The 21,150-nt window shown below is 38.7% G+C and overlaps 3 protein-coding genes across 3 annotated transcripts; all 3 read right to left on the bottom strand.

Moving 5' to 3' along the window:
- Positions 1-2,161: 2,161 nt before the first annotated feature.
- Positions 2,162-3,032, bottom strand: LOC116161548 (protein LSM12 homolog). Its single transcript, XM_031474934.1, has 5 exons — positions 2,869-3,032; positions 2,659-2,792; positions 2,446-2,607; positions 2,305-2,385; positions 2,162-2,246 (listed from the first exon to the last, which is right to left on the bottom strand). Exons 1-5 carry the CDS (start codon positions 2,987-2,989, stop codon positions 2,166-2,168), a joined length of 579 nt encoding a protein of 192 aa, XP_031330794.1. The 5' UTR covers positions 2,990-3,032; the 3' UTR covers positions 2,162-2,165.
- A 5,395-nt stretch (positions 3,033-8,427) lies between these two features.
- On the bottom strand, positions 8,428-10,421 carry LOC116162120. Its single transcript, XM_031475653.1, has 3 exons — positions 10,185-10,421; positions 9,246-10,139; positions 8,428-9,165 (listed from the first exon to the last, which is right to left on the bottom strand). Exons 2-3 carry the CDS (start codon positions 10,137-10,139, stop codon positions 8,614-8,616), a joined length of 1,446 nt encoding a protein of 481 aa, XP_031331513.1. The 5' UTR covers positions 10,185-10,421; the 3' UTR covers positions 8,428-8,613.
- Positions 10,422-14,561: 4,140 nt separating this feature from the next.
- On the bottom strand, positions 14,562-20,441 carry LOC116161691 (delta-1-pyrroline-5-carboxylate dehydrogenase, mitochondrial). The gene is made up of 10 exons (XM_031475132.1): positions 20,281-20,441; positions 20,012-20,222; positions 19,830-19,957; positions 16,134-16,274; positions 15,904-16,075; positions 15,666-15,853; positions 15,393-15,615; positions 15,166-15,341; positions 14,925-15,113; positions 14,562-14,808 (listed from the first exon to the last, which is right to left on the bottom strand). Exons 1-10 carry the CDS (start codon positions 20,322-20,324, stop codon positions 14,574-14,576), a joined length of 1,707 nt encoding a protein of 568 aa, XP_031330992.1. The 5' UTR covers positions 20,325-20,441; the 3' UTR covers positions 14,562-14,573.
- Between the last annotated feature and the right edge of the window lie 709 nt (positions 20,442-21,150).

A 21,150-nucleotide genomic window follows, 5' to 3' on the forward strand; every position in this document is an offset into this window, starting at 1 on the left:
CATAGTCACCCATAAAATAAATACTGGAAATTCCCAACCGATTAGACAACAGCCAAGGCGACTCCCATTGGCTAAACGAGACGAAGCGGAAGAGATTATTAGAGACATGAGAAAACAAGGTGTCATCGAACCATCGAATAGTCCTTGGTCATCACCGATAGTGCTTGTAAAGAAGAAGGATGGCTCCACAAGATTTTGCGTTGACTACCGTCTGTTAAATTCGGTCACCAAGAAAGATAGCTATCCACTGCCAAGAATAGACGACACCTTGGACACTATCTGGAGGCCAATGGTTTTCCACACTCGATCTAAAGAGTGGTTATTGGCAAGTGGGGATGGAATCGACAGACCGAGAGAAGACCGCGTTTTCTATAGGCTCTGGACTTTGGCAATTCACAGTAATGCCTTTCGGATTGTGTAATGCCCCCGCGACGTTTGAGAGACTTATGGAAGCAGTTCTAAGGGGACTAACGTGGCAGACATGTCTGGTATATTTGGATGATGTAATTGTCGTAGGAAAAACTTTTGTACTAGACTTACATTGCTGGCGTGTATAAATGGTTGCGGACCGAACATCGCGGCAGTCTACTACCGATCGAGTACGGACGAAACATAGAGCGCGAAAAGCTGATATAAATTTCGAAGTGTGTGATATAAATAATCGATATAAATTGTACGGATTTTATAGTGTTTTAGTTTTGTTTAATAAATATTGATATAAATCGAACCAGAATTTTATAAATCACGTTACATTATGGTTCTATTCCGAATTCCGTGTCTGTGTTATGCTCGAACAAAAACGAAATGTACCCTTTCTTAAATGAATAATTCTAATAGTTCGCGATAGTCGATAATTTTATTATTGTAACGGGATATACCTCTTCAGAAATTTAAAAGAATGCGTAAACTATATTTAGGTACTTATAAATGTAATTGTGAGCGAAAGCGAATACCTATACAGTGCGTACATTTTAACTCTGAACATACAAAAAGCTACTGCACATAAAACTCATGTTCAATTCTAATTGATGAATTTTTGAAATGGCGAATGCATCACCCTTTCTTTAGCCTCATTTAATAGTTTTTTTTCTTTTTTAGATAATGAATCATGTTAGTACCTTTAAACAACTAATTTAAAAAAAATGTATTATAATTACATCAATAACATTAATCTAGATATCCTACATCAAAATAAAATCTTGAAGACAACACGAAATTAGCAATAATTGCTGCAGCAATTCTCCCAGAGGCATTCATTTCAAGCTTTCCGTGAAAAAATTAAGTTACCCTACGCTTGACCTGAAAGGACAATTATGTGAAAATGTCCATAGGTAGGAAGAATACTTTACATAAATCATTTTCTGATACTGCCGTTAGTTTCTGCAGTAATGGACTGTCTTAAGATAAAGGGGACACCCTGTATAATAAATTAAGTGACATTGAAATATAAGATTGCGGAACTGCTAGTCGCAAAGTTTACCGCAACTCGCAAATGAAATGACCGCTCCACTCCAATTCGTCGCGCTTGCGCAGGTGAAGGTAAATCCCAATAAATCGTCCCCTGAAACTGATATCGCTACTATTGCTTCATAAACTATCGTAGGTATATTATGGTTCAATTCCGAATTCCATGTCTGTGTTATGCTCGAACAAAAACGAAATGTACCCTTTCTTAAATTAATAATTCTAATTAGTTCGCGATAATCGATAATTTAATCCCAATGAAATCATACTTTTGGACCGTTTTCTCAAAAAAACTGGTAACTATGTCAATAATCTTTTATCTTTGCTTGAATGTAATTGGTCGAGCCCCTCTCTAATTAGTTTAGATGGCGCCACAAGACAATTTTTCACAATTGATGTGAATGATGCACAAATGATATTTCTGTAAACTGTATTTGTTCATATATTACATGCAACCATTGAAATGATACATTAAAAAAAATGATCGGGGCAATAACAAAAAACTTATGTATAAAAAAATTTACAATAATCATGATTCAATCACGATAGGCGACTCGAAACAATGTGTAAACACAAAAAAATATAATAGAGAACAAATTTTAAAGACAGAATTAATCGCGAACGGAATAAAATTTCAATACTATTGTAGTTCGAAATCTGTGAGGTATTCTATGAGTGGGTCTGGTGTTTTTTTTTTATTTTTATTGCGCACTCGAGTTGTGTTGGACAACCTGATTGACCGTCGAATTGTTTAAGGCAGTATCCTTCATGTGTTTCTCTACCTGTAAAATTGGTAAATTAGAGATGCTGTCGGGGGGGGCACGCAGAGTTCCGACTTACCACTTTCTTAATATATCCAAATTCTTTGCTATTCGCGTTGCCTTTGATATCATCCAATTGATAAGGTGGACTAATAATAACCTGCAAAACGTAGAGGGAGGGAGGGGGTAACGAGAGGTAAGCCTAGGAGCGACAACAGACCTGATGATCCCAGACGACGATATCCGAATTTCGCCATCGTACCTCTTTGAATATTTTAGCGATTGCTATGAAGAGACGCTGTCCTTCGGGCGAAACGTTCGCCGCCATTGCCGTTAATAGACGCCGTTTTTCGTCAACTTGGTTCCTTATACGTGTGTTTAGCTAAAAAGTTTAGTTCGTAATGAGCGCGTGCGATTCCGATCCGGTTTTTACCCTTTGCAGGTTTAGCGACTGTGGTACTTCTGGAATGGCGGAAACTTCTTTTTTTACTTGTAACTCGCTTACTAGTGATAGATTTATAAAATGTACGTCGTGTAAAAGATTTGAACCGCTTGAAGGTGGACATTCTGATTAAGTCAGTTAAGGAAAGGGACCACCTTCACATTGGCGAAACTTGCGGATGAATTAAATAAAAAAGGATACTTAGTATTAGAATTTTTGTTTGTGGATCGAACGCGAGGACGTCTCCCTCAACTTCTTGATTGTAACATGTTCGACACCAGACAGTACTTCCTAAAGAAAAACAATCGGACACAGCAGCCATTTCGTTAATGGCAGTTTTGGTTATTTGGGGAATTTCTGTCTGATTGTGTGGTTGGCAATAACGGTGTTCGTCGTCCAACTGCTAATGTCGAAAATTGTAGTTCGTCGAATCGACGTCTTGTGCATATGAACCAAAGCATTGTTTAAATATTTAAACAACAACCAAAGCTAACCAAATTCCACTTAAATTTGAAATCAAAACTAAAGCAACACCCTGGAGCTTAGAATCATATTCCTTCCTCTTAAGAAGTAAACACAAGTCCGGGGGTCTGGTGGTATGGAATAGCCCTTGAGTGGTTCATTGATAAAGAGGGGCGCGTAACGCCAGGCTCGACCCGGCGTATGCCAACATCTTCGTGTTTGTGCCGTGCAAAGCAAATGAACGAATCCTGGTAGTTGAGTTACATATACCCCTGAGGACTGCCAAGACGCCCTATAACCATTTCTAGTGACGCAGAGGGCGCTAGAAGAGCAGAAAACTCGGTTGGACAAACTGTTCAATAAAGCAAAGAAGAACAAAGCTATAGTCGAATGGAAGGCCTATAAGGTACACCTAAAGAAAGATATTAGACTAGGCGTCAGAAAGAGGCATGGAAGAATGTTTGCAGCTCTATAGAATCCATCTACTGCACAGTAGTGAGAGGGTGCCCCCAACGCTACACCTACGCTATGCAGACTGATGCAATCAGCCTTTAGAATAAGTAACTGAAGAATGGTGTAGGGATAACACTCCTTGTCCTTCAACCCGACAAAAAAGAGTTAGTTCTCCTCACATTAGCAGACCATGTACATTCCACGTGGGATATTGTATATCCAGAGAATGTGGAAAAGCATGTCGCAAATGTCCGATGTACCTATGTGCATGGGATATAAGTTTGGCAGACTTCACATAATACATAGTATATACGTTTTAGATGTCTTATGTATATGCATCAGACATGGTATGTATATTGGTATACTGACAACTGGATATATCATGGATATTCCTGTAATATGCAAAAGATGTTAAATAGGATATTCTATGTATGTTGTATACATTCAGAATGGATGTTCTATAGAGATTCCTCTAACATTCGGGAAGTTTACTAGCGTCCATACCAGAGCTGGGCAGTATTCGATTTTGTAAATACTTTTTAGTATTCAAATACTTTGTAATTAAATACTTTTATGGAAGCAGTATTTGTATTTGTAACTCAAATACTTACTATTTGTATTTGTAACTCAAATACTTAGTATTTAGTCAATTTCGAAAGTAAATTCAAAGGGCTGTAACTTTTGAACTAGTAGCCCAATCTTGGAACTGTTTGAAATTATGGATTCTACAGGTCACATTCTATAAGCAAATTTTTTTCCGGGTCGTTCAGAGACAATTTTTTTTTCGGGCCTCAAAAACGGAAGTGTATAACCTTCCTTTTTTACCAAAAATCGACTGCGCCAAAATTTCTCGGGGAAAACACTTTTTCATATTAATTTTGGTGCGTAGAATCCAAATCAATTCGTACTTTTTCAATCAGACTTCTCAATCAAAAGTTATAGACTAGAAACCATTTTCAAAAGAAAATTCAAAGGGCTGTAACTTTTGAACCAGTAGCCCAATCTTGAAACTGTTTGAAATTATGGATTCTACGGGCCACATTCTATAAGCAAATTTTTTTTCCAGGTCGTTCAGAGACAATTTTTTTTTCGGGCCTCAAAAAAGGCAGTGTATAACCTTCCTTTTTTACCAAAAATCGACTGCACCAAAATTTCTCGGGGAAAACACTTTTTCATATTAATTTTGGTGCGTAGAATCCAAATCAGTTCGTACTTTTTCGATCAGACTTCTCAATCAAAAGTTATAGACTAGAAACTGCAATTTCGAAAGAAAATTCAAAGGGCTGTAACTTTTGAACTAGTAGCCCAATCTTGGAACTGTTTGAAATTATGGATTCTACAGGCCACATTCTATAAGAAAAATTTTTTTCCGGGTCGTTCAGAGACAATTTTTTTTCGGGCCTCAAAAAAGGCAGTGTATAACCTTCCTTTTTTACCAAACATCGACTGCACCAAAATTTCTCGGGGAAAACACTTTTTCATATTAATTTTGGTGCGTAGAATCCAAATCAATTCGTACTTTTTCGATCAGACTTCTCAATCAAGAGTTATAGAATAGAAACCAATTTCGAAAGAAAATTCAAAGGGCTGTAACTTTTGAACTAGTAGCCCAATCTTGGAACTGTTTGAAATTATGGATTCTACAGGCCACATTCTATAAGAAAATTTTTTTTCCGGGTCGTTCAGAGACAATTTTTTTTTCGGGCCTCAAAAAAGGCAAGGCAGTGTATAACCTTCCTTTTTTACCAAAAATCGACTGCACCAAAATTTCTCGGGGAAAACACTTTTTCATATTAATTTTGGTGCGTAGAATCCAAATCAATTCGTACTTTTTCGATCAGACATCTCAATCAAAAGTTATACTATAGAAACCAATTTCAAAAAAAAAATTCAAAGGGCTGTAACTTTTGAACTAGTAGCCCAATCTTGGAACTGTTTGAAATTATGGATTCTACAGGCCACATTCTATAAGAAAATTTTTTTCCGGGTCGATCTGAGACAATTTTTTTTCGGGGCTCAAAAAAAGGCAGTGTATAACCTTCCTTTTTTACCAAAAATCGACTGCACCAAAATTTCTCGGGAAAACACTTTTTCTTATTAATTTTGGTGCGTAGAATCCAAAACAATTCGTACTTTTTCGATCAGACTTCTCAATCAAAAGTTATAGACTAGAAACCAATTTCGAAAGAAAATTCAAAAGGACTAGAAACCAATTTCGAAAGAAAATTCAAAGGGCTGTAACTTTTGAACTAGTAGCCCAATCTTGGAACTGTTTGAAATTATGGATTCTACAGGCCACATTCTATAAGAAAATCTTTTTTCCGGGTATTCAGAGACAATTTTTTTTTCGGGCCTCAAAAAAAGGCAGTGTGTATAACCTTCCTTCTCAATCAAGAGTTATAGACTAGAAACCAATTTCGAAAGAAAATTCAAAGGGCTGTAACTTTTGAACTAGTAGCCCAATCTTGGAACTGTTTGAAATTATGGATTCTACGGGCCACATTCTATAAGAAAATTTTTATTCCGGGTCGTTCAGAGACAATTTTTTTTTCTGGCCTCAAAAAAGGCAATGTACAACCTCCCTTTTTTACCAAAAATTGAGTACACCAAAATTTCTCGGGGAAACACTTTTTCACATTAATTTTGGTGCGTAGAATCCAAATCAATTCGTACTTTTTCGATCAGACATCTCAATCAAAAGTTAAACTATAGAAACCAATTTCAAAAAAAAATTCAAAGGGCTGTAACTTTTGAACTAGTAGCCCAATCTTGAAACTGTTTCAAATTATGGATTCTACAGGCCACATTCTATAAGAAAATTTTTTTTCCGTGTCGTTCAGAGACAATTTTTTTTTCGGGCTTCAAAAAAGGCAGTGTATAACCTCCCTTTTTAGAAAATTCAAAGGGCTGTAACTTTTGAACTAGTAGCCCAATCTTGGAACTGTTTGAAATTATTACTTTTACTCCCCTTAAATTTGTATATAACAATAGAAATATAAAAAAAGCTAACCCCATACAAAGTATAACTTGATTTTTTAAGTAGTATTAAGACTTTTATGTATCAAGGGCATTAAGGCGCTATTTATGCCGAGGGCGACAGAGCCCGAGGGATTGTAAGTCGCCCGAGGGTTAAATATCGAGTAATGACTGAGGTGCATGGGCCGCAGGTTTCAGAACGGGGGGCCGCGTGTTGACATGCCTGCCCTACAGGTTTCTCCGCGCTGTGGCAAAAATCATCGCGCGTGTTCCTCCTTTACCGTGGAGTAGGCCTACTGGGAAAACCACGTTAAAAAAACGCGTCAAGTACACTACCTCACAGGTGGCGTGGAAACGTATAGTAGAGAGAATACACTTTAGTAAATATTGGAATCGCTTTTTCTCAGAAGTACTGAATCTTAGGAGAAAAAGTGTAAGGACACTTTTTGTATATAATTGCATGATCTACAATTTGTACCTGGGCTATTTTTATCGTAAAACTAACCGTTTCACAAAAAAATTCAGAACTCATTTTTGCGAACTTTGACCTTGAATAAAATTTTTTGCACACATGGGATCGATGGGAACTTCTCACAATTTCATTATAATGGTATCCCTAACGTTGAATTTTCAGCTTCTTGGGAATTTATGCAAGGGTACCCCTATTTTTCGGACTAACTTGACCAGACTAATATAACATCCAAGAGTTTTTAGATAACGACCTCAAGACTTTAACACTTTAAGTTATTTTTATTTTTTAATTATTTGTTTTCTAAATGAATTTTCATGTTATTTATGTAATATTCATGCTCACGATACACGTAGCAAGGAGGATTATCGTTTACCCCTTTTAAGATTAAGTATATCGCAAAAAGGTGCAGAATATATTGCAATAAAATTTTATAATCATCTACCCGATACTATTAAGTTGCTTAATGAAAAGGTTTTTAGCAACAACATTAAACAATTTTTGTTGTCAAAGGCGTTCTATTCCCAAAATGAATATTTTAATTTCAAATTCGCCGAAAAAATTTAAATTTATGTATTAGTTTAGATCTCGGTTTAGATTTTTGTGTAATTTTTCTTTTGACGATTGTATGTAACTTTTTTCGGTTACTTAAACATAATAAAAGTTATTATTATTATTATTATTGTTCTCTATGTTTCATGTATTTTATGTTTATGTTTTATACGATTTTCGGACGAGTGTAAGCATTTCTTCAATGTATTAACACAATAAATTACTATTACTATTAAAAATGTGATAAGTAAAAGTAGTCCTTTCCAACAAAAATTTTAGTTTGTGATGTATCAGCATAAATTGGTCCTTTGAGCCAAATTTAGTTTCTTTTCCATTTCTTCATCATATCGACACTTGGGTTAAAAAATTGTGGAATTAACCAAAGGGGAACCCAATGTAATAAAAAAATAATATAAATTCGACAGCTGATTCTGCAAAACCCACTCAGTTCATTAAACTGGTAGCAATAATAGTAGGGAGGATAAAGATTAAAGAGGCCCCATGCAAGTCCTATGGGGTAATGATCAAGGTATTTATTAAAAATGTATTTATGCGAGTTTCCCACTACCTTCTTTCAGGGGAGCCCCTATCACTTGACTTTTAAACAGAGAACAGAGACTTCTAGTGCCAAAACGACCTAATCAATTAATTACAAATTGTGAGAATTGAACTATAACCGTCGCTTAATCTGAACCGGATTGTATAAATAATAAATTATATAAACTTTCACGTTCAACGAACCGTTACAAAATAAATGTAAGTCAGTAACGTGCCGCCTCCAATTCAAATCCTGGCATTCTCGAGCTCGTAGGCACGAATTGTAATTATTTAAATGACCGTGGGTCCCGGAAGGGTAAGTGATTTTTTATTCTTCTGCAAGATAAAACTTTATTCGCTAACAAATGTAAGGAACGAATGACAAAGCTCAATTTTCCTCTACATAAACCTTACGTTAATAGAATAACTTAACCAGTGCCCTGCCGTTTCATTGAGAGTACACATACTTAACTTATGAATAGTCGTTAACATTTTACTTAAAATTTCAGACGTTTTAAGTACTTTTTGCTTTTCGTAGAGCACGCAACGTCCTTTACTTTAGGGGGACTCGAAGGCTCGATCACCTCCAAGATTTGCGGCGTGGTTCGTGCCGCGACTACCGATACGAGGGATGGCCGCCGCGTTCTGCGCCGAATTACGCTATCCAGCCTGTTGATGGTCACCGGCTGAAGGGGCTGACCGGCGAGGGCACGTTTTATAACCGGCGTAGTGTCCAATTCTGACGCGTAACCGGACGAGTCGTACTTCGATTGGGGCACCGTGTCGTTCGGGAAGAACGAGGGCGACGCCCCGTTGGAGATGTCGCACAGACTGCTACGATTGAGGCCGGTGGTCACGACGAGCTCGGACATGCGACACTTGTCGTTGAAGTACTCGGGACCCGTCATCGAGAAGCTCAGGCAGTTCCGGCAGTAAATGTAGAGGCAGTTCGGGTTTTGGCATTGACTAACGTTTTTTTGTATCACAGCGGGTTCCATACAACGTAGGCACTTGTGGAGACTTTGACTAGGAGAGAGCCGGGAGACGATCTGTAATCGAAACATGGAAAAAAACGAGTAGAACGACTAGAACGGGTGAATGCCCTATTTTTCGCTTCACCCCCACCTACCTTCGTGCACCGACGAAAACTATCCGTGTCCGGACTGAGAGGTGGAGTGTCCGGCTCGCGAAAACAGAACGAATCGCCGACGTTCTCCTTATTGCTGTTATACTCCTGCGAGTACGTGTAGTACCTCGGGAACGCCTTGTGGTCGTGAAGCAGGGCTCTCCGCCACACCTTGCTCACCCGACTGATCGTGCAAAGGTCGCGGGGGGACAGGTAATCGAAAATCATCGCGACAACGTGCCGCACATTGTACTTGACCGTAAAGAGTACGATCGGATCGGTCGTCGGACGTTCGGCGGGCTCGAACAGTCGCTTTTTCGCGGGCGAATTCAACTTCTTGAGGAACTCGCGTAGCTTTTCGGGCGTTTTGAGTTTCGTCGGCGAGACGGTCGGGTGAATGTTCGGGTAGAGTAATGCGAACTTCTCCTGATTTCCCAACTTGACGTCGGGCGTATAGTAGCAGTACGACAGCGGCTCGCTCTTGCTCTTACAATTCGGGCTCAGCTCTTGATCTTCGAGGTGTTTCGTCGGCGTAGACGGCGCCGAACGGGTTTTCGGTTGAAACTCCGGACTGTCGTCGAGTTTGTAACGTTTCTCCGACTTTTCACTGGGCGAACGTTCGATATAAAAGTTCGGCGTGTAGAGGTTGCACTTTTCTAAACTTTTCGTTAGAGATTCGTTTAACGTACTCGACATAAAGTTGTTTGCGTTCGATTCCTCGAACGTAAACGTCCATTCGTGGCTCTGTGAGTAAGTGTCCTGTGAAAATTTGCGTTTTCGCGATGTTGGAAGCGCCGAAGTTGGGGTCTCCGTGTAAGAAAAACCGACTGAACTCGACTTATCCGACTGACTGATTACGCAGCCCGAATCCTCGGACACACTGTGATAGGAATCCATCTAAAACGCCAAAATTAAATCAATTTAAGCGATAATTCCAATTACATTTTGAAGTAATTTTTCAGGCGTAAACAACACAAAATACCGCCATAATGTTCCAAGGGGCGAGGGAAAATTTGAACGCCCGTTTACGAGATTTGTCGAAATTAACACTCCACGTTGTCCATTTTAAATAAATAAATGGATTGTTTGTAACATTTTAAAACAACAATTAATTTAAAACTATTTAAAATTTACAATAAGGACGCTAACAAAAAGTCAAAAACAATTTGACATCTGAAGCGTCTGTCAAAATTTTCGACGAAAGCCCTAACGGATTTTCTTACATCGAAAATTTGATTCGTCGAATTCATCCATGTAGTATATTGTTCTCTCGAATATACAGGAAGTATAAAATACATATAGGCTATGTACACTTAAAAAAACGGGTCAAATGCATGGAATGGGTGGCTATAATAGGCAACCAACTTTACATATTAATACATTAACAATAATAGTTTTTTGACAATATTAACCGAATACACCGGCCAGTTCGGAATTTTCGACGTTGTCGTATTTAAAACTTTTTTTTTTATTATTGACGATTTATTTGGAGGTACATCAACCTTTGTTTTTAGCACCTTCAAACTACATTATAATTTTTTACAGTTTATTGATGAGGTCGGTCACTTTAAGGTACTGGGCTGTGGCAGTAAGTGTGGCGGAGTCATTAGAATTTAGGGCTTCCTGGAGGTTGTTGGCAACTCCAAATGACCGACGAGGAGCAGCGTAGGTGGGACACTCCAACATAATGTGGCCCACAGTGAAGAAGGGGTGTGTCCCATTCGTAGACGTGAGAGACTAACCTCTTCTTGACGTCGGAAATTGTGGTAAATAGGTCTCTGGATGGTCGGTTTTATTCGGGAGAGTTTGTGGTTTAACTGAGACCAGCACTCTTGTCACTGTCTAAGGAGTTTCCGGTACGTTATCCTCCTAAGGTCCATCTCCAATTGTTTCAAGAGTTCGATGTCTGGGTTTACGGTAGCATCCTTCCTTGACAGCGGCGTCTGCGCGCTCATTCCCTGGTATTCCACTATGGGATGGAACCCATAGCAAGGCAGTTTCAGTTGCTGTATGATTTCTTTTTTCAAGCAGTTCTCGAATTTCGTACGTACACAAATCTGAACTGTTAAAATCTTTTGCTTTCTGCGAACTACGTTTTGTACGTATCGTAATTGTGAGTTTTTCCGCATTTATTTGGCATTCATCCAGTTTACATTAAATTTACCACACCGTAACCATAATATATATAACACAATAGCAAAGATCATTAATCTTTGACAATAGTAAAACAACGCGTTTGAATTTTGGTTAGTTCATATTTGTGATTGCTAGATGTCTCACGAGTCGGTATATTTGTAAAGTGGTGTGCGCCCATGAAACAACATTCGGTGCTACCAATTGTAATTGAATCTTCCCTTCAATAGATGTCGCTGAACCCAGTACAGTTAGCCATATGAAATGTCTTTAACTTCAACAGGGTAATATCTATATTACACTGGCTTACTGTAATACCACGCCAGGTGCATGTTAGTGCTTGAATACACTATGCGTTTTAACCGGTCCCGTTTGACCGGACCGTTTTGAAATCGTAAAAATCCGGTCACAAATATTAAAGATAGCGTTGCACATGTGCAATCCATTTTTGACGTGCTACATTCAATTTCAGTTTATAAGAATAATTTCAATGCTTTTCTAAATAAGAAAGTTGGAACTGCGCATGCGCAAACCTAAATTTTGAAACTGGCGTTTGATTTTTCTTTATTCCAAGTGCCTATGTATCAAATTTCATTCTGGTAAATACTTTTATAAATAAAAAAGTTTGCAATTCGGTTTATAAATGGTCGAGATGCGAAAAGGGCACTGTGAATTTTGCATCGATTCGACTCAACTTTTGGCATTGAGTAAGTATTATATGGCTAAAGCTATGCCCATATTCAATTTCATGCAAATCAGTTCATAACTCGCGGAGATGACAAAGCGATAGGACATTTCTAAAGAAAGTTATCGTTCATACGGACAGGTAGAGGGACAGACAGACAAAGGAACAGACGGACAGACCAACAGGCAGACGGCAGACAGCACACAGCAATACAAAATTATTAACGATTTCTAGGATCGTTAATAAACGGCAAAAGTGTAAAATTATGGAACATGCAAAAAACGGTTCTTTGGTTTTTTTACAACAAGTTTTTTAGCAATAAACTCTGAAAAAATTCCTTTCTTGGTGCTATCCTGGACACCATAACGAACCAAATAGCGAAAAAAGTAGAACAATAGCTCTTAAGATAAAGAACTAGTATAGCGTTTCAACGAACGAGCGGACAGACGGACGGACAAAGTGGCCACAATAGCGCGTTTTTTTATTTTTGTGGAAATGCGCTAAAAAGTAAGTCGAGCAACTTCAACGCATTTTCCAGGCATTGATCAGTACTTTCCAAAACGCCATAGCTATGTGCGCTATGTTTTTCTTTGTAACCGGTATGCGACACGTTTGGTTTCACTAAAAGATATTTGGTTAAAATTTCAAAGAAATATCTCCATAAATAAGTTAAGTAATAAGTTCATTGCGCAGTCCGCGCATGTGCACATCTGATTTTTACTATATGCGATATGTTTGCATTTACTAGAAGTGTCTGTGAACAAAATATATTAATAAATAAGAAAGTTGAAACTGCGCAGCCTGCGCATGCGCACATTACTCGTCAAGATTTTTCTTGATTGAGGTGACAGAGCTATAAGCTAGCGAATGCAAAAAAAAACGAACAAAATATCTTGAAAACTGTGGGAATAGAGGCTTCGGTCGGACAGACCGACGGACAGAGAAAGTGCAATAGCGTATCCACCTTCCTTGGAAATTGCGCTAAAAATATAAGCGGATTATACAGAGAGGGACTGGAACGTTATACAATTTTCTTGATACGGCATTAGTTTTATTTCTATTCGAGGTGCGTACATACAAAACTTCATTTTCCCGTCTTAACAGCCGCCTCCCCTTCCAGCGTCCTAAGGTTCATCTCACGTGTGGGATGGCTTGAGTGATGCTGAGGGGTCGGGCGACCCTAGTCAGGGAGGTAGTACAAAGGGCCCGAATTTGAGGCCTAAGTACGCGTGGACACTGTTCACCCTCCTATCGTAATCCAGAATCCAGAATCCCGTCTTAACAAATAAAAAAATTGGATTGCGCAGATACAAAAGTTGGGGCAAACTTTTTATGCATCGGCGTAGTTTCTTGTGGTTTAAGGAATATTTACTAACACAGAAAACCTGACATTCATATGTACAAACAACAAAAATTATTTAAAAAAACCTTATTTTCAGGTGTGGGCAGTTTTTGGGCTGTAACTCAGGTGAAAAACAATGGCGACCTTTCTTATATCCTTATAAGAATATGTGTACCGATTTTCAAAATGATCAGACGTTTCTACACAAAGGTATCGTGCATACGGGCGACAAACGGACAGACAGACAGCAATACAAAATTATGAACGGTCTCGAGGATCGTTAATAAGTAATAACAAAGAATCAACGAACTCGTTAACGATAAATAAAGTATGGATACGTGCGCATGAAAGATGCATGTTTAAGAATGTAGCTAATGTAATTACGATGCTAAAGTAAATCGATTACTGTAATTTTGTAATTAAATACAAATTTTGTAAAGTAGGTACCTACCTAATCAATTACTGTAATACTTTTATCATAAAGTAATTTGTAATCAGTATTCGAATACTTTTTTTGAGTAATCATTCCAGCTCTGCTTGTAAGTATAGTGCTTGATTATGACGATATGAAATAGGAATAGGTACGATATGGGAAGAATATTTAAACTCGATTACCGATCATGTTTTCTATTTTCCCGCTTCGATCATTCCGTGACAGTAGTGAATGTAGTTTCACAGACGGGCATATTGAGCTACTCTCAACTAGGTGGCAGCATATTCCGATACATCTCTTTACAATCATCAAGAATTGGCGCGAACCGGTTGGCTTACTATTTGTATTATACTATGCCGTAACTATAGCTTTTTGCTTTTTCTTGCACAGTAATTCCTACTGTTGTGTTAATTGCAAGGTAAGTTTTTGTTACTTTCAGTTTCATGAATCATAAGAACGGGGAATCTCGCTGTCCTGTATTTGCTTTCCCGTAGAAACCGCTACCGAATCCGATTATTTATTAAAAACAATGTTAAATAACTTATATCTAAAAATGTACGAAAAATAAAGCACTAAAAATCACAAACAAAAAAATAATACATATATTTTTCATACAAAAAAAAAAAAAAACTACACCACATTTAAAGTTATCAGATCTGATTTACAAAATGCATTCGATATTGTCACAACTTTCAGTCCAGGATATTGCGTACACCACCGGGTACATTATTATCACAATTACGCCTTCATGTAAGGATAATCGATATCCTTCAGTTGTACGAAAGTCTCTTTGATCGCCTGCGGATTTCCCCATCGTAGCACGTAGTACGGACCGCCCGCCTTATCGTTGGTACCGGACATTCGGGCGCCGCCGAACGGCTGCTGCCCGACGACGCTTCCCGTCGACCGATCGTTGATGTAAAAATTGCCGGCCGTCATTTTCAGCTCTTCCAGGGCGTGTTGTAGAAATTTTCTAAAAAAAAAAAAATAGATTAGGCCACTTAAAACATTAGCATTCTTATCGTAAAAAAAACAGAGCCATATAAACGCGACAGTCGCAAAGAGAAGCAGCTGAGGTCTATGGCATACCTATCTTTGGAGAAAATCGCGCCAGTAAGGGCGTATGGTGTGGTGGATCCAATCGTGCTTAATACTTCATTGACTTTGCTGTCTTTGTAGACGTATACGGCTAATACGGGGCCGAAAATTTCTTCGGTCATTAACTTATCGTTCAGATCTTGAGTTTGGATAATGGTAGGTTGGACGAAGTATCCACGGCTGCAAGATGACGAAAGATTAGCTGGTGAGTGATGCGAGTAAAGGAAATTACCTAGCATCGCACCGTCCGCCCGCGAGGATGGTATTGGGCGATTTCTGACCGTGTTTGATGTAGCCTTCGATTCTCTTAAACGCCTTTTCGTCGATGACCGCTCCGGTGAACGTATCGAATTCGGTTACGTCGCCCACCTTCAGCTTCTTCGTCGCCTCCACAAGGCCCTCTTTGATCTGCAAAGTGAACGGGTTTTAGCACCTGCGCGCGATTAACTCGGCACGTACCTGTCCCCACAACGATTCGGGAACGTACATTCTGGAGCACGCGCTGCACTTCTGCCCGCAATACTCGAAGGCGGCGCGAATCGTGCCGTTGACGACGCTCGTGACGTCAGCCGTCGGATGCACGAAGTGGTAATTTTTCCCGCCGCACTCCCCAATTAGTCGCGGGTAGTTCATGTAAGTCCCCATCTGATCGCCGACCTTCTTCCATAGGTAATTAAACGTCCTATGTCGAAATTTGAACAAAAAAAATCTTCCAAATTTTGAACTACTTACGGTACACTTCCGGTGAAATTAATTCCCGCCAAATACTTCGAACTGGTTATCGTGTTGCCGAAGAGCGGCCCGTCGCAGGGTATGAAATTGACGACGCCCGCCGGCACTCCAGCTTCACGACATATTTGGAAGATCTTCCAGTTCGAGAGGAGCGCGGTGTCGCTCGGTTTCCAAAGCACAGCGTTGCCCTAGAAAAGGGGAAGTTACAATTGCAACATCGCAAGCGGGTGTAACTTACAATGAGAGCGGGCGTGTACGCGAGATTTCCGCCGATCGCGGTAAAGTTAAAGGGGGAGATTGCGGCTATGAAGCCGTCGAAACCGCGGTACCTCATCGAGTTGAGCGTGACCTGGGGGTTTTCGGAGATCGGTTGGTATTTCAGCGCCTCCTTCATAAAGCCGGCGTTAAATCTAAAAACATCCGATTTTTAAGAGTCCGACGGACGAGGGGGGGTGGTGTCTTGTCTACCTGAAGAAGTCGATCAATTCCGCGGACGAATCAATCTCCGCCTGCACGACCGTCTTCGATTGGCCGAGCATCGTCGCCGCATTCAGCTCTTGGCGATACTTGGTCGCCATTAGATCCGCGGCTTTCTCCCAGATTTGTATCCTGAAATAATTGCATTGATGAGACGTCACTTCCTTGTTAAAATTTAATGCGTACGTAATAAGCAAATAAAACCGATTTTATGGCCCGCTGAAGGTCATTTAACGTAACGTGGGGCAATTTACTTTTTTGGTGCGCCTTGAAAGTACCTTTGAATTGGTGCAATTGTACTTGTGAAACGTTATAGAAATAGGTATACGTATACGAAATCCGAGTATTCGTAAAAAGTTCTGAAACATATTTCAAGCTTCTTTTCAAAATTTTTAATGATAATCAAAATAAGTTCCCGAAAACATCATGGACCACGTGACCGAAAGTCGCCAACAGCATCCGTGAAAAAAACAAGAAACATCGACATTAATCCGCCTTACCCTAGATACAAACCACACGAGACATTAGCCAAGATAAGAACCCACTGAAGATACGTCATCATGAAAATTAGGCAGTTTGAAAAATCGAAAGAATTGGTAGAAATGGGGGAACCTGCTGAGGCAAAGAATTTTTTGAAACTGAAAAATCGTAAAACTGAGAAGAAACGGAAATATTTGAACAAATGAAAACGAAAAAAGTTTGAAAAATTCAGATGCACTTGAAGAATCGAAACAGAAACATCAGAAAAAATGTAAGAATCTGATGAACTCAAACAGAAAGGTTGAAAACACAATTTGAAAAATTTTAAGAATGTGAAAAATCCAAAAATTTTTTACAATTTAAAGGGAAGAATTCCAACAATCGAAAGTAGAACTTGAAAATTTTAAAGAATCTGAAAATATTGGATAAAACGAAGAAAAGGCTTCATCATAGAATTTCAAGAACTGGACGAAGTAGAAAAATTGGGAAGATGTGGAAAAAGTAATCCTGAGCAATTTAAATCTGGAGCCTTTGCAAAGACCAGAAGGCACTAATGAATAGGACGAATAATCCCATGAATCAGAAGGTGAACTTGAAGGATCAAACATTTCAAGTATCTGAAAGGTCCAAAAATTCTCAAAAAGTTTAAAGAACGTGCAGATTATTATGAAACGGAAAAATCTGCAGAATCTGATGGATATGAAGAATTGTAAAGAGGCGGAGTAATCTGAGGCATCTAAAGAATCCAAAGCTTTTTAAATTTTTTTAAAGAAACGCAGAACCTAAAGCAGTCAAAATCATGGGAGAATTTCGGGAAAACTTGGGAATTGGAAGAATACAAACAATCGCAAGAAATCGGAAATATACGAAGAATCTGAAATATCTGAATAATTGGAAAGCCGAAAAATACAAAGAATAGGAAGAATCCGAAGAAAAGGAGATCCGAAAAATAGGAAGAACCGAATAAACGAATGTTTGAAAAATTAATGGAATAGAAAAAACCCAAACAATGTGAGGAAGCGAAAAGCCCAAAGAATCAGCGACATTTGTCAAATTTCTGGCGAATTTGAAAAATCTGCAAAAAGAATTCAAAGTTGAAACTAAAAACTAGGAATGATAAGACAAAATTGAGGAGTTAAGAAATTGAAGAATCCGGGGACAATCCTAACAATCTGCAAGGATGTAAATAGTAGATTTAAAAAATCGCAGGATCTGATTAAAAAAATCGGAAGCAATTGAAGAATTGAATTGATCTGAAATATCCAAAGAAAACCATGCCAAGACAAACATGGTCAAATGGTCCCTCATCGCTAAAAGGTTAAGAATCACTGCACTGAAGTTATTAGGGTTACAGAATTGAGTTTGGCTCGTTTAAAACTTCCACTATCGTTTGTATTTACCGTAACAGTTTCTTATTCGCAAATTATACCTTGTAATCGATGGTCACCATAAGCTTAATTCGCATTTGTTTCACATGAACTTAATTTCGCTACTGTATTAACATAATATTTCGCCTAAAGTAAAACACGCTCTCTCAATTATTATGGTGCCACAATAAAAATAAAACCGCTAATTTTTGAATTAATTTTATATACATATCCATGCCCGAATCAGAGATCAGTTTATTTAACCATGTCTCTCTCACTTCTAGGCGCGAATTCACAAAGAAAACACACCCCACGGTAATTTTCAGGTTAACGGCCCAACTCAACTTTTCCTGTAACCTGTATCTCACAACTCATGGCCGCCTTAAAATTTTAAACGCATACAAAAAACAGGACCGTATTTAAGGTCCACGTAAGACAACCAAAAAAATTGAAGAAACATAGTATTGTCTAAAATCGAAGAATAAGTCATAAATGGTAAAAAATAAAAGCCAAAATCTTGTCATTCCAAAAGTCACCTAATCATATGATTTCAATATGACACTATTTAAAAATCTTGCATTTCCATTTTATAATTAACTGCAAAGAATTGCTACACAACACCCCATGGAAATGAGATTTGGTAACACCCTGTATGTTAATTGCAGTAGTTCAAATTGCAAATTGATTGCACCTACTGGAAATTGATTGTCACTTTAATTATTCCAATTTATAGCAATCTTTTGGAGGTGAAAAACTAGACACTGTACCTTTCGTAAATGGGCGTAAAAACTAGGAATGATAAGACCCAATTGAGGAGTTTGAAGAACACGAAAGGATTTAAGAAATTGAAGAATCCGCGGACAAGCCTAACAATCTGCAAGGATGTAGTAGATGTAAAAAAAAATGGCAAGATTTGATTTAAAAAATCGGAAGGAACTGAAGAATTGGATTGGTCTGAAATATCCAAAGAAAACCATGCCAAGACAAAAATGGTCCCTCACCGCTAAAAGGTTAAGAATCACTGTTCTGAAGTTATTAGCGGTACAAAATTAAGTTTGGCTCGTTTAAAACTTCCACTATCGTTTGTATTTACCGTAACAGTTTCTGATTCGCAAATTATACCTTATAATCGTGGGTCACCATAAGCTTAATTCGCATTTGTTTCACATGTATTTAATTTCGCTACTGTATTAACACAATATTTCTCCAAAAGTAAATCACACTCTCTCTCTATTATTATGGTGCCACAATAAAAATAAAACCACTAATTTTTTAATTAGGTTTATATGAGACAAGTTTATTTAACCCTGTCTCTTTCACTTCTAGGCGCGAATTCTCTATTCACAAACAGAACACCCCACGGTAATTTACAGGTGGTTTCGTTTACGGCCCAACTCAACTTTTCCTGTAACCTGAGACAATACGTTGTATCTCTCAACTCATGGGAGCCTTAAATTTTTAAACGCATACAAAAAATCAGGACCGTATTTAAGGTCTACGTAAGACAACCAAAAAAATATTGTCTAAAATTGTTACAATCGAAGAATATAAGTCATAAATGGTAAAAAATAGAAGTCAAAATCTTGTCATTCCAAAAGTCATCTAATCATATAAGATGTCAATATGACACTCATTTAAGTTGCATTTCCATTTTATAATTAACTCCAAAGCATTGCTACAAAAAACCCCATGGGAATGAGATTTGAGGGCACCCTGTATGTTAATTGCAATAATGCAGTAGTTCAAATTGCAAATTCATTGCACCTACTGGAAATTGATTGTCACTTTAATTATTCCAATTTATAGCAATCTTTTGGAGGTGAAAAACTAGACACTGTACCTTTCGTAAATGGGCGTCCTGTCCCACTCGACCTGGGCTTTTGTTGCGACCTTTATGGCATTTTTGATCATATCCTCCGTCGCATAGTAAAACTTGGCCAATTTCTTGCCGTGATTGTGCGGGATCACCTGGTGATAACGAGTTGTCTTAGATTAAGAGGGCAAAGACCACAGAACACTAACCTGGTATCGGAGATCTTGTGATTTAAACTCATGGTCACCGATGACAATGGGAACTTCCTCGACGGCCTCTTGCATGCATTTCAGTTGCTTTTCGAGCTCCTTGCGTTCTTCCGAGCCCTTTAAATATTGCAACACCGGCTCATTCTGTGTGGCGAGCCGTTCGGAGAGTTTCTCTTGCGGCACGATCGACCCCAAGGATCGGAATGGAATTCTACAAGCAAATGTAGGTCAATGGTTATCGAGATAGCACTATCACACCAAACACTGACCTTTGTAAAGTGTTGTTTAAAGTGCTCTTGCAGGCCGATAACATTTTTAAGTTGCTATCTAAAGGAATTCCCCCAAAGTAAAGAGCGAACCCGAAACGTCGACCATTTAAATGACGCGAAAAAAATGGGGAAATAATCGCCGTCTTCCCATCGCTACCTCATTCTAAATTCTTGTCCGCGCACGAATCGCGTCGTTTGCTCGTTGCACGTGCGAAATTGCACGTATCCCACTCGTCTTAACAGAAAGTGGCCTAAAATTGCGCAAAGACCGAGCGGGCTTTTAGCAGGATCGATTTTTTTGGGGATTTCCCGACGGCGAATCCATGGTTAAGATACTGCGACGCGAATGCGGTGGACCACGTGCTTGGTTGCATGCCAAAAATAGTCTACCTACGTCGAAACTCCCACTTTTTTCTATGTAAAGCAAATTTCGCTTTCGCTTGTGCCAAAATTGCGAAAGTATTTCATTCAGAAAATTGGCGCTCCGAATAATTGCCTTACGGTCAATTAGGCAGCCCCGCCGCATCTGCTGTGCTTGTGATGACCCTTACCTAATTATTAATTGCTTATGTCACATGCAACATTTCTTCCGAGGCAACCTCCGTTTTTTTTTAAGTGCAGCCCAGCAACTATCCTTTCTATATTGAAGCTGTCACTATGGTACCAAAATACACCCAATTCTTCAAGTGGGAGATAAGTCGCTGCATTGCGCAGTTTCCCTATCGCTTGCAACGCATTTACAAAATTACACAATAGGCTATTTTCGAATTTGTCATTGATAAACATGTGGATTATGCGCTTCTCGATGTTTTGAAGCAGGCACGCAACTAGGAGGAATTTTTAGGGATAAAAAATGGCGTAACTAGGTAG

Source organism: Photinus pyralis, unplaced genomic scaffold (assembly GCF_008802855.1).
Source record: "Photinus pyralis isolate 1611_PpyrPB1 unplaced genomic scaffold, Ppyr1.3 Ppyr1.4_LG10, whole genome shotgun sequence".
Taxonomy (NCBI): Eukaryota; Metazoa; Arthropoda; class Insecta; order Coleoptera; family Lampyridae; genus Photinus; species Photinus pyralis.

Excerpts from the sequence above, each read along its gene's own strand:
- LOC116161548 (XM_031474934.1), bottom strand. The coding sequence starts at position 2,989 with ATGGCTGCTGTGTCCGATTGTTTTTCTTTAGGAAGTACTGTCTGGTGT. Across the intron at positions 2,793-2,868 it reads AACAAAAATTCTAATACTAA|AATGTCCACCTTCAAGCGGT; the intron begins GTATCCTTTTTT and ends TGACTTAATCAG. Across the intron at positions 2,608-2,658 it reads AGTCGCTAAACCTGCAAAGG|CTAAACACACGTATAAGGAA; the intron begins GTAAAAACCGGA and ends TAAACTTTTTAG.
- LOC116162120 (XM_031475653.1), bottom strand. The coding sequence starts at position 10,139 with ATGGATTCCTATCACAGTGTGTCCGAGGATTCGGGCTGCGTAATCAGT. Across the intron at positions 9,166-9,245 it reads GTTTTCGTCGGTGCACGAAG|ATCGTCTCCCGGCTCTCTCC; the intron begins GTAGGTGGGGGT and ends TTTCGATTACAG.
- LOC116161691 (XM_031475132.1), bottom strand. The coding sequence starts at position 20,324 with ATGTTATCGGCCTGCAAGAGCACTTTAAACAACACTTTACAAAG. Across the intron at positions 20,223-20,280 it reads TTAAACAACACTTTACAAAG|AATTCCATTCCGATCCTTGG; the intron begins GTCAGTGTTTGG and ends ATTTGCTTGTAG. Across the intron at positions 15,114-15,165 it reads GGCGGACGGTGCGATGCTAG|CCGTGGATACTTCGTCCAAC; the intron begins GTAATTTCCTTT and ends GTCATCTTGCAG.